The 12981-nt window shown below is 46.8% G+C and overlaps 1 protein-coding gene across 1 annotated transcript in view; it reads right to left on the bottom strand.

Moving 5' to 3' along the window:
* The window catches only part of LOC109550191 (O-acyltransferase like protein), a 66234-nt gene that overhangs the window by 28185 nt on the left and 25068 nt on the right, over nt 1–12981 (bottom strand). The window contains 3 exon segments of the mRNA XM_073789897.1: nt 1557–1659; nt 2541–2587; nt 2589–2718. Of these exon segments, the coding sequence (XP_073645998.1) occupies nt 1557–1659; nt 2541–2587; nt 2589–2718 (280 nt within the window).

Genomic DNA, 12981 nt, shown 5'->3' with positions numbered 1-12981 from the left:
TACTATAGATTGTTTCTTGTTTATTTATTTGTTTATTGCCAATCATACGTGCACACACACACGCACACACACACACACACACACACACACACACAGACATAAACGGAGGCCCCGTGAGAAGCCCTTGTTTGTTTTGCCAGTTGATGTATCCTCAGGACCTAGAACAATGCCTGGCAAATAGGCATTCAATACAGCACGGTTGGATGGATGAATGCTTAGCATTTAATAAAAATAGCTTCCATCTGCCAGCACCATCTCCCTACGAAGGAAGGGGTATTTAACCCAAAAGAGGTAGAGGCAGGCCAGCACAGTGGCTAGAACACAGACTCTGGAGTCGGATTGCCTGGGTTTAGACGATGGGTCCACCAGGACTATCCTCTTTAGTCTCAATTTTCTTATCTTTAAAATGGAGATTTTGGGCTTCCCTGGTGGCGCAGTGGTTGAGAGTCCGCCTGCCGATGCAGGGGACACGGGTTCGTGCCCCGGTCCGGGAAGATCCCACATGCCGCGGAGCGGCTGGGCCCGTGAGCCATGGCCGCTGAGCCTGCGCGTCCGGAGCCTGTGCTCCGCAGCGGGAGAGGCCACAACAGTGAGAGGCCCGCATACCGCAAAAACAAAAAAAAAAAAAATGGAGATTTTGTGGTCTAGCCATACAAGGAATATGACTCACCCATTAAAAAGCAGTGAAGTACTACACTTGTGCTACAACATAGGTGAACTTCAAAAACATCATGCTAAGTGAAAGAAGCCAGGCACAAAAGGCTACATATCGTGGGATCCATTGATATGAAATATCTAGAACCGGTAAATCCTCAGACACAGACAGCAGATTTCTAAACACTGGAGGTAGGGGGCACTGGGGAGAAACTGCTTAATGGGTATGAGGTTTCCTTGGGGATGATGAAAAGAGATAGAAGTGGTGGTCGTACAACATTGTAAACGTACTAAATGCCACGGAATCATTCACTTTTAAGTGGTTCATTTTATGTGATGTGAATTTCACTTCAACCAGAAAAAAAGCGAAAAAACTGGGGATTTTATTGTAACAGTTGTCCCTACTGTATAGGAACATTATGAGGATTGAATGAGGTAATGCTGCAAAGGACTTAACACAGTGCCTTACATTTCTCAAACATTTAAGAAAATCTACCTCTTAGTAGTTAATTTAAATAAATATAGCTTTATGTAATATCACATCATTTTCTTATTTCTTCACATTTCACCGTAGTGAGAACTGACAACTTGATCATGAATTTGCATCACACCATGAGCCAGAATTTGAGAACCACTGAAATAAACAATTTTGATAAATAAAACCACCTTTTGTAAAAGACCCATTTTAGAGAGCCATTCTAAATCATTTAATAAACTGAAGATATGAAAGAGAGGAACCGGTGACAACAGTGCTGTCCAGAGATGCACAGAAGCAAAGGCCAAGGTGAGTCCACGTGAGCCATTCAATTTTTCTCACTAAAGTGAGAACAGCCACACGTCCACATCCACACATCCCCAAACAAGCAGCCACAAGCACTACAGCAGAGAAAACACCATTTTACCTGATCAGGAAGAATGTGTCGACGCCGAGATAGAATGGGCCACTCCGAGAATCAAGGTACAATGGAGTTTTAAGGACTCTGGCTTTCCATTCAAGCACATTATCTGTAACAGACATAAAAAGCAATATCTTTTTATCTAACAGAAGAAAATCATGTGATTTATCTTTTCAGAAGAAGCAAGAAGAACACCTTTAGCTTTCAGCTGTATTGAGAGGGTTTTATGCATCCCCGTAATTCACTTAAGAGGAGAACTTGGATGGGGAATAAGAGATGGTGAAAAACAAACAAACAAACAACAACAACAAAGACTTCAATCAGCTATACTCCAACATAAAATAAAAAGAAAAGAGAGAGAGAGGCTGTCTGAGGTAGCTAATCGTAACCGGGGCTTTGCGCTCCTTTGTGCCTCTCCAGGGCCAGCAGCTCCCCTGGGGCTATAGCAGCATCACCTGTTTCTCATGGTTCAGATCTCGCGGGAGGATCTTCAAACCACGCCGGGCAGGCCCCTCCCCTCAATTCTGATATGTGTGTTTGGTCCCCACTTAGAGAGTTCCACTCTGTTGATGGGAGTGCGTCAGGAGTATAGCAGCAGAAAGAAAGTCGAGAAAACACTGATTTCACACTAGTGCCCAATATTTATTTATATTTGCCCATTTTTCCAGGAGAGAAGAACAAAGTTTCTGGATTTATTCATCATGATGAGAGGGAACCCAGCTCTTTGGACGATGAAAATACAATACTCAGCGATCACTATTCACCTGGTCATCAGGTGCCTGATTTACACCCAAGAGGAGAGAAAACAACCACTGGACACTGGCCTGGAAAACTCACTTATGGGAAGTCGTGGCTCTGTCTCTAAAACAGAAGGAAGGCTGCTCGAGTGGAAGGCTGCGGTCTCCCGCCCTAGGGCCCAACGTGATCCCCCTACACAAAAGCTCCTCTCTTCCTCGATGGCTCGTGTAAAGATTCCTCAGCATTCCACACCCAAAGACAGCCATGCGGTCATCTGACTGGCGTGCCCAGACACGACAGAGGAAGCTCAATTATCAGAGGCCGTTCAGGGCAGAGCACGTGCTTCCTGGCATCTCTGTGGTCCAGAGGGCCGGCACATTCTTCTGCCAAGAAAAGCATTTCAGAGCACGGTCCATGGCTCCTAGAAATCCTGGGCGGGAGCAAAGGTGTCACTGTCCACCCTGAAAGCCAGACCAGTCCACACGCTGCCCCACAGACAAGAGGCAAAAGACACAAACGAGTGATCCTGGCCGCCACACGTACGCTCCCTCCCTGCGACCCTGGAAAACTCAACTCAGTTCTCCGTGGTCCCCTCTTGATCTATCTGTGGACCTTTGGACGTCGTCTCCCTCCCCTACGAAGCTTGACTTTCCCTAACAGTCTTGACCTGAGGTTGGTGACCCCAGTGTCCCGTACAGAATACGCTCCCCGAGCTCGGTCCCCAAAATGTCAACGCCTGCCACCCCCCGACCCAGTCCTGTTTTACAAAGGGTTGAGGCAAGGGAGATTTAGACATCGTTAAGAAATGACATGCTCCATAAGGCCAGCGTGTCACTTGAAATGGCATCCCTAGTGCTTTCCCAAGAATGGATCTCTTGCCAACAACATCTCTACCTGTCACGGTATGAAAACAGAGCGGCAGGTGGAGTGGAAGGTAAGGGTGCAGACCTTATCGTTAGTTGGACACGCCTGGCTCTGAATCTAGCTGTCACGTATTAGCTCTGTGACCTCTGGCAAGCGAATTAACTTCTCTGGCCTAAATTTCCAGATCTGCAAAATGGGAATCAAAGTAGATCTTATAATCATGGGATTATTGTGAAAAACAAATAAGATAGTGTCACAGCTACTACCACTCACTCTTTTAAGCCCTATTGCTTTAAGAAGGGTGAATCCCTTCTACTTAATTTATTCCCTTTAATTTAAAACAAATTTGACTTGGCTCGTCCTGAGAGCCAATTAAGTATCTGGAATTGTGCAACGGGAGCCTCCAAAACTCAAGCCGGCTCCAAGAGACTCGTTTCTTCTCCAGGACGTAGCCGGGTGCCTTAAACATTGTGGGTGGAAGAAGTCCTTGCAGAATTGAAACTTATTCACAATCGAGATCTGGCTTATAACCAAGCTCTGGAAATCTAAATCAGTTTCTTAAATGGAAGAGCGTAATTAACTAGCATTTTGAGGTTCCAGCTGTAAAGATGAGTTCTTCCATTGGCGTCGCTCTCAGATGTGTCTGCCTGAAGGCACGAAGCGCACCCTTCCATTTAGAAGAATTTTCTCTCCCCAGGAATTGGCATTGTCACAGCACAACCGGCAGTGTCCTACACCTCGTATCCTGGCTCCCCTCGGTTCCCCGAGAAGCCACAAACTGCGAAGCAGAGTCACGGGGCCTGGCTTTGCCCAGTTCTGCCCATTCCTTTACCTCTCTGAACCTCTTCCCTCACTTTTAAACCGAGCACATTTTTGGCAGGGCTGTTGTAAGGATTCAAGAACAATATTTGTCCAAAATCTGGCCCAATGCCTAACTTGGCAAGCAAGAACTGAATACATTTTGCCGTCATTATTTTTTTTTTCATCTAAATTCTACTTGTGGGTGAACTTAACTAGCAGTAGCTATCGGATCGTCTGAAAATAACTGACCTATAGAGAAGACAGCCTTTCTGAGTTCCGTTTCGCTCATTTGTAAATGGAAAGTATCACAAACCACAGGAGCACAGGGAGGGTCAGGTGAAACCATGCATGTGGTTACCTGTGTGGGGGTGTCTGGACCGGAAGCTTCAGCATCCCCTGGGAACTTGTTAGAAATGCACAGTCCCAGGCTCCACCCCAGACCTACAGCATCAGAGTCTTATGGGACAGGGCCTGGGAATCTGTGTGGTGACAAGCCCTCCAGGTGATTTTAGTGCTCACCCAAGTTTGAGAAACATGGGTGTGACAGTGCTTCGAATTTCTGAATTTTCTCAGTGATTATTACTGTGAGCCCACTTTAAGCAACAGACCACAGAGTAAGAGCCCTGGGGCCAAAATCCATAGCTATTTACTTCATGAAGATGTCCTCAAAGTTCACTGGTATTTTTCTCATCTAAATAGTAAACAACAGGCTCACGTAACAGGAAACCATTCTAAGCAAATGCAATGATTATTTGGAGTATAAAGAACTAGGAATCCGAAATACCCTATTTGGCTCTAAATATCTAGAAGACACAGTGGTCTTATGTTGATTTGACTTCCTGGTGAGTGTAAAAGTAGAGAGAAAAAAATGCTGAACCTAAGGGTCTCTCCATCTTGATTATTTCCAAACATTCAGGAATGTGGTATTTTACTCTGATGGTATTAAATACAAAAAAAAAAAAATTGTTACAGCAATGGAACACAGAAACCCCCCATTTTGAGACCACAGTTAAATGTAGCTGCTGAAAAAGTTAACACAACCTTAAGTGTCCCGATCAGGGAGAGCCTTATTTTGGGTGAAGAGCCTAAAGTTTCAGGGGCTGATTCCTAGAACCATAGCAGGTGTGTCTGCCTGTGAGCTTGTCTTAAAATGCAGGCTCTGTGGGTTAACCTTTCACCCAATGATAAGCAATGGTGAATTTTGGTGACTGTAGGCTCACCCTCAAGCTGACAATTAGAAGCATGTGGCAGGACCCCGGAACCCAGTTGACCTCAGCAAGGTCAGTCTAGAAAGAGGTCTTGACCAATTAAAGCCCCTATCCATTCCTCCCTCTCCTGGTTTAACTGGAAGAACAAGGAAAAGAGGAACGAATTAGGAGAAGGTGAGGACACATTATCTCATTGAATTCCTTCAACAAATTCCATGAAATGTCCCCATTTTACACATGTGGAAACTGAGGTTCTTAGAGGTCAAACAACCTGACCAAGGGCAGAGTTAGAAACCAAGGCAGGTTTGCCTGGGGTTTGCTAAGCATATGCTCTTTCTGCCAAGCCCACCCTGGAACCTTCTAGATGGCTGCCAGGGAGCATAGAGAGTTCTTGAACCACGTGAGGTGAGAAATAATGGAGAGGTCTGAGGCTTGGGGGAGCCCATCAAAACTGTCCTCAACATCTGACAGGGTCGTAATAGAAACAAGAGAGTAAGTAGATTTATTTTCTGAGACCCCAGAGGGCAAAAACCAGGGCCCAAGAGTAGAAATTATAGGGCAGCAGGGATTGCCGCCGTGCAGAAGCCTGACGATGAAACTTCCCATCACGATGGGTTCCGAGGGCTTCCGATTTGGGAAGGAGGTTGCACAGGGACCTCTAAGCCTTCTCAGCACTTATATTATATCATCTTTATACAAACATGCTTTTGCTGTTTTTCTCATTGTTGGGGTTTTTTGTTGATGTTGCTGCTGTCTTTGTTTTTGCCTGAAGATCCAAATAGCATCTGATAAAGTCATCACTGTGCCTTCCCCACTGGATGTGTTCCCTGCAGCTACTCGAGCACATATTCCTATTCTTCCGGTCCAGTCACTGAAATTTTGTTTTGTTTTTTTCCCTCTCGTTGGAGTAAAGGAAGGACAATCGCGTGGACCTCAGAGGCTCTGACAAAAATTATTCCACATCTTCTAAAATTACTTGCATGTGAGGCTATTGTTGTTTCAGAATGTGTGTGTGTATTTGCCTTGCCATATGCGCAGGTGGAAATAAAGGTAACACTCTCGATTTTTAACTAAATCACAACCCGCTGTGACTTATCCCTACCCAGCCTGTCACTACGCTGTGCCAGGTTGTCTATTTCCATTGTAATCCCCTCCTGTTTTTTGCACAGTCACTCCCCTGGCTTCAGCTTATGTGTAAATCATTTACCTCAGGAATGCCAGGAAGGTTCTGTGAGTCATCTGTGTAGCTGTGACACTGAAAATAGACATCGTGCTCATGGGATGGTCCCTTAGAGGATTACCATAGTGCAACCCAATCTCTGTTCTGACCTAGACTCTGAGTTGCACAAAAACACACTGGGTAATTGTAGCTAAGAAAGAAAGCAGCATTTTCAGCGACCTCGCCTGAACACACTGATGCTAAACAAAGACTGAACTGTGAAGAGTAGAGACCCAACCTTCACTCCAGCTTTTAGAAGCTCTCGGGCATCACTAGACCCCAACTCTGCAGGGATTATTTTCTAATAGTGTCGTCCTCTAAGTCACCTCTCATGAGCGGTCTTGAAATAATAAATACCTACTTTTCCCTCTGCTCGGGGTTCCTGACAGTGAGGGATGGGCAAGGCAATCAGTCCATTGGATTGTGTTTCTTTGCTCACTCCTCACCTGCTCTCTCAAAGGCAGACTCCCGTAAGTGGCCGAATGTGCTCCGTGTGTGGGTGATGCCTTGCGGTCTGACCTCCACCCGGTGGCTGCCACGTAGACAGTTCCAGCCAGAGGAAGGGTGAGGCCCAGCAAGGTGAGGAACCTGCAGGGAGATGACACACATGTGACCAAGCCTGACCTCACCCCAGCACCACAGTACCACAGTAAGATGCAGAGAAAAGAGCCCAGGGGAAAAAAGCCCTCTCCAGCCCCCTACTGAAATGTAGGCAAACGTTAAGAGGCTTAAGGGTTAGGAGTGGCTTTCTAAGAAAAGATAATGAAAGAAATTACAAAGTCAAATATGAATGGATTTCACTAAAGTCCTTATTATAATTGTAAAAAAAAAAATCATAACAAACAAAAAGCAACCAACACATTGAGGAAGAGATTTGCAGCTGATATGACTGAGTCATATCCTTCATCTGTAGAATGAACTTGAAAAAAATCAGTAAGAACCCAACTAACACAGACATAGAAAAGGGAGTGAAGAGTATGAATAGCAGGTAGACTTAGAAAGAAAAACCCTTATTACCAATTTTTTTTAAATGTAAAGTAAACCGATTTATGAATCTATCAAATTGGCACCAGTTTTCATAAAGGGAGCTTCTGATGCTGGTGGCAGGGTAACGAAACAGACATGGGCATCTCCTACTGGGGGCAGAATAATGAGGTTTTCAGGAAAGCACCTTATAAAAGATCCGACCTCTGGGCCAGCAAGCCTACTGCCATTAGTTTGTCCTAAGAAACAATGTCAGATGCAACTAAGACTTAACAGGCAAGTTTGCTGAGGTGTTTGGGGAAGAAGCGATGCCTCAAATAAAAGAAATTCATCTTCAGTGTCACGTGATAGGAACAGGAATATCTGGGGATGGAATACATTTCTCAGTGATCCCCAAAGCCCATCACATTTGGGTGTGGCTGGCTCCCTCTGGAACACGTTTGAATTTTCTTGTTTAAAGTAAATGGTGGACTTCCCTGGAGGCGCCATCTGTCTGCCAATGCAGGGGACACGGGTTCGAACCCTGCTCGGGGATGATCCCACATGCCGCAGAGGAACTAAGCCCGTGAGCCACAACTACTGAAGCCCGTGTGCCTAGAGCCCATGCTCTGCAACAAGAGAAGCCACCACAATGAGAAGCCCGCGCACCGCAACGAAGAGCAGCCCCCGCTGGCTGCAACTAGAGAAAGCCCGTGCACAGCAATGAAGACCCAACTCAACCAAAATAAATAAATTAATTAATTAAATTAAAATTCACCTTTAAAATAAATAAATAAATAAAGTAAATGGTGATCAGACATCATTCAATGAATGAAAATGAAATGGCCAAGTGTAGCTAGTGAGCAAAAGTTGATAAAACAGTCCAACGTGCACATCCCAGCCCGGTACCTGAGATGCCTATACTCACAGACACATGGCAACAGACATGTCCAGGGGGAATAATCCAGTAGCACATCTGGCCACACCCCCACCAGATGAGGAGAAAGAATTTATTGTAAAGACAGGGAGAGAAGGAGCCAGAAATGAAGCATTTCTGAATCTTAAAATACCTACCAAGAAGAAAAAAAAAAGATTGCATTAGTAACACTTTACTTCGCAATAAATACTTGATGCTTTTCCAAGAGCTTTCATATTTATTATTTCAAAATCAAACTTTGACATTAAAAAGGGCAGCTAGCTTTTAATATATCTGATTTACACATGGGGAAATTAGAGCTCAAAGGTGCAGAAACTCACAGAATTAGGAACTCTTAGCCCAGCTGGAGGTGGACCACGGGTCTCCTGAATCCTCAGCCTGCCCGGGCTCTGCATCTTTTCCCAGCACTCAGAACTGGGAATGGCAATCCACAAAAGCCTCATTGCTGGCTCAAATCTTTCTGCGAGCAGGTCTCCACAAGAGAGATACATGCGACATGAGATGGGAAAATAGGGTGGAAGGCACGAGCTGGGGAAAGGTGCTGCCTGATATTGAAGATAAGATGCACCAACTTAGGACACAGTTAATTAGTCACCACGAGAAATAGTTCGTAAAGATACAAGTGGTAAGACTAGGCAGCAGAGGTCTCAAGCTTTAGCGTGCCTCAGAATTACCTGAAGGGCCTGGTAAATAGACTGCTTCCCGCCTCCCCTCCCTGCAAGCTCTGAGCCGGTAGGTCTGGGGTGGGGCCAGAGAATTTGCCTTTCTAACAAGTTTCCAGGTGTTCCTGCTGCTAATTGGGGTGCACACTTTGCCAGACCAGGGGACTTCCAAAATCTCAGCAAAGGATGGGGGGCACAGCGTGGTCTAATAAAATAGCAACACTGGTTATAAATAACAAAAAACACTGCTGTTTATTAAATGCCCACTTGCTATGAGGCAGGTCTTGTTCATTATTTCTACTTTGTCAACATCCCTATAAGGAGCTATTATGTACCTTATTTTACAGACAAGGACAATTCTCCTCAGATAAGTTTATGAATTTGAACGTAGTGGTTAAGAATACAGGATCGGGGCTTCCCTGGTGGCGCAGTGGTTGAGCGTCCGCCTGCCGATGCAGGGGACGCGGGTTCGTGCCCCGGTCCGGGAAGATCCCACCTGCCGCGGAGCGGCTGGGCCCGTGAGCCATGGCCGCCGAGCCTGTGCGTCCGGAGCCTGTGCTCCGCGACAGGAGAGGCCACAACGGTGAGAGGCCCGCGTACCGCAAAAAAAAAAAAAAAAAGAATACAGGATCTGCAGTCTGGGAGCCTGCATCCACCCTTGACAATCTGACCATGGGTGAGTTCGTTTAATTGCCCTGTGCCTCAGTTTCCCCCTTGGTAAAATGGAGATACCTACTTCACAGGGTTGTTATAAAAATGAAATGCGGCGAGAACTCAGAAAGTACCTGGCCTTGAGTGAGAGCTCAGTAAACGCTGGTTGTCTTTATTATGATTGCTGCTGAGTGGCAGGGCCAGAGCTCACCCCAGGTCTGTATGAACTTGAAGGATGTGGTCTTTTTATCCCCTCAAGCTACCTCATCTCACCACACCACTAGACTCGCGTTCAGGAGTTTTGGGTTCAAGCCACCTTGCTGTGTGACTCTGGGCAAGTCACTTCAGCCCTCTGGGTCTCATTTTCTCATGTATGTAATGAGGAAGCGTGGGTTGGACACAATATATTCTCATGTCCCTTCCACCTCCAGCACCCACTGTTGCCATGAGTGTGACCAGAGGGTTTCTGAAATGTCCAAATAGGGCACTAAAAGGTTAAAAATGTGTGATTCCTTGTGAGTCTTATTGTCACCTGTTAAGGGTGGAGACAAGAAGCAGGAGATGTTGGTGGGTCCTCAGCGCTGGCCAAGAGTAAGGGAGCTCCATCAGGGGATCCCTACGGGGGACACAGCGCAGAATTCCTTTATCCAATTCCAATCACTTTGAATTGCTCCCCGAGCTACTTCCTGGTAGTATTCAATATTTTAATTTCCCCAATAAACTCTCACCCTGAAACAAAAGTGTACTGACAAGCTGACAAGTCTGTTCCCCTTTGAAGTTCTATTCTAATTTTAAAAGAATCAACTGGAGTTTTGTTTTTTCAGTGAACCGCTCAAGAGCCTCTGGCCGGTTGATCAGGACCCCAGCCTGCGGACTCCGGATGAACTGAGAAAACCAGCTTCTCTGGCCTGCAAAGGAAAGCCCAGCCCTTGCCTGTGGTGACCGTCTGCGGACATCCTGCAAAGCCACAGCCACCATAACCTTCCTTGTCACCTTTAACTGCACAGCACATATTGGAGGTCGTGGGAAGATCCCAAATCAAGATGCAAAAGCTTTGTAGTTTATCTACACTATTGAAAAAAACTTTTTTTTTTTTACTTTAATTAAGGGCCCTCTATGCCACAAAGTGTCCAAAACAACAGAATTAGGAATAAAATGATAAACTATACTTCTGGGCTTCGAGATTCCATTTTCTTCACCTCCCTTTGTTTTTAAAAGTGTGTTTTTTGTTAGATCTGAAGCCTCCCTTTTCAAGAAGCACAGGATTCGCAGCAGCTGGAAAATGTACCCCAGTTGTCCCAAATCATACTCTTTCTGCGTCTAAATCATAGGGGAGCTGCCTCACTGGCCCCGAAGCCGATGGAAGCAAGTTAGGATAGACATCACCTCAGCTATCCCGGAGGATTCCCTGTCCGCACAGTCAGCAGTTTGTCTGTGGATGAAATCTGAAGCGTTGGGCAACAGTGTCCAGACTCTGAAGGACACGGGAGACCCAGGTCCTCACTGCTAAGCAGGCAAACCTGGAAGGTGATAACTTCTTCATCCATGGGGTGAACACTGCCCCCCTAACCCCAAAGATATTGCAGGCAGTGTACTAACTAAATGACATTCCTGGCTCTGCCCCACTCCATCACCATACCACCCTGTAGTTTGGCAGTGACTTTTAAACCTCTAAATAGCTCTGACCCAACCAAAAACCCAGAATAGTGCTGGAAGTGTGTGTGTGTCTGTGTGTGTGTACATGTGTTGGGGGAGATCACAGAAAGGGTTAAGCATGGTTACACTGAAGGCGTCATCAGCTTAGGTCCCCCAGACACTCAGGCTCATCCCTTCTACCTTGGGCCTGGGTCGGGAGTACATGGGGGCTTCTGCAGGATCCCACCCCCTCCCCCCCAGCTCTGGTCCCACCCATTTTCCCCTCAGATGCTCTGTTCCTATACCACCAACTGCCTTATGGGCAGGAGTATGGACAACCTAAGCTCCACCCCCTAGGCCCACCCCCACTGCAATTCTCAGGTCCTAGACACTCAAGAGTGCGGACTGGAAGACAAGGGGCAGGCTCCAGGCGGACAATGTCCCATTGGCCCTGCAGCATCTCATCCCATGGGGAGCAGACAGCCAGAGGAAGGCCAGAGAAGTGTGGCGTCCCTTAAATATGGAGTCCAGGATAGGACCCTGCTTGGCTAGGTCTGAGGGCTGCATTGCAGGCATCACTCCCCCTTCCTGCAAAGTGCCTCTCATGTTGATTACAAGACTCCAGGGAGCCTAAGGGTCAGAAGAGCAGGACAATGAATAGAACATAATTGAACCCTAGAGGTCCAAAATCAAGTTCAAAGGGACTTGGAGAAGAAACTGTTATGGACTGAATTGAATCTCCCACCCCAAATTCATATGTTGAAACCCTATCCCCCTAGTACCTCCGAATGTGACTCTTTTAGAGGGGTGATAAAGTTAAATATTCCATTGACGTGGGCCCTAATCCAATCTGACTGGTGTCCTTATGTGAAGAGGAAATTTGGACACACCCATGTGTGCACGCAGAGGAAAGACCACGTGAGGAAACAGCGAGAAGGTGGCTGTCTGCACACCAAGGAGAGAGGCCTGGGAGAGACCAGCCCTGTGACACCTCGATCTAGGACTTCCAGCTGCCAAAAGATGTGAGAAATAAACTTCTGTTGTTTAAGCCACCCAGCCTGAGGTACTTTGTTAAAGCAGCCCCAGCAAACTAACCCAGAGACTCACCAAACGCTATGCTCAGTGGGGCAGTACTTGGGCTGGGAACCAGGCCAAGACTCTCAGAATTGCACTGCACATGGACGGTTGGGCTCCCTGGGCTTGTCCAATGTCACCAAGTGACCCAAGTCAATGTCCTCAGGTCCCAGGAGCACTGAGAGGAAGCACTGAGTCTCTGTCCTGCCATAGTAAATAAAACCGACTGGCAGCCCCTGCACATTCAATCACCCTTAAGTGCGCCAGATTCCAGGTCTACACAGGGAAATATGAAACCTTTGCTTGAAACCAAATAAATGATCTGTTTCCAAGATTTCAGCACACCCCACCCTCCAACCTCTGCACTAACATAGGCCAGCTCAGGCTCCCCTGGTGGCGCAGTGGTTGAGAGTCCGCCTGCCGATGCAGGGGACACGGGTTCGTGCCCCGGTCCGGGAGGATCCCACGTGCCACGGAGCGGCTGGGCCCGTGAGCCACAGCCACTGAGCCTGCGCGTCCGGAGCCTGTGCTCCGCAGTGGGAGAGGCCACAGCAGTGAGAGGCCTGCATACCGCAAAAAAAAAAAAACCATAGGCCAGCTCAAGCCCTCCTTATAAATGTTTCCTTTTTACCCAGCATGGCTCTCTCTGCCCCCATTGCCCCTCACCCCAAAGCTCCTC

This window comes from Tursiops truncatus, chromosome 13 (assembly GCF_011762595.2).
Source record: "Tursiops truncatus isolate mTurTru1 chromosome 13, mTurTru1.mat.Y, whole genome shotgun sequence".
Classification (NCBI taxonomy): Eukaryota; Metazoa; Chordata; class Mammalia; order Artiodactyla; family Delphinidae; genus Tursiops; species Tursiops truncatus.
This window is presented reverse-complemented; position numbering and strand designations above follow the sequence as displayed.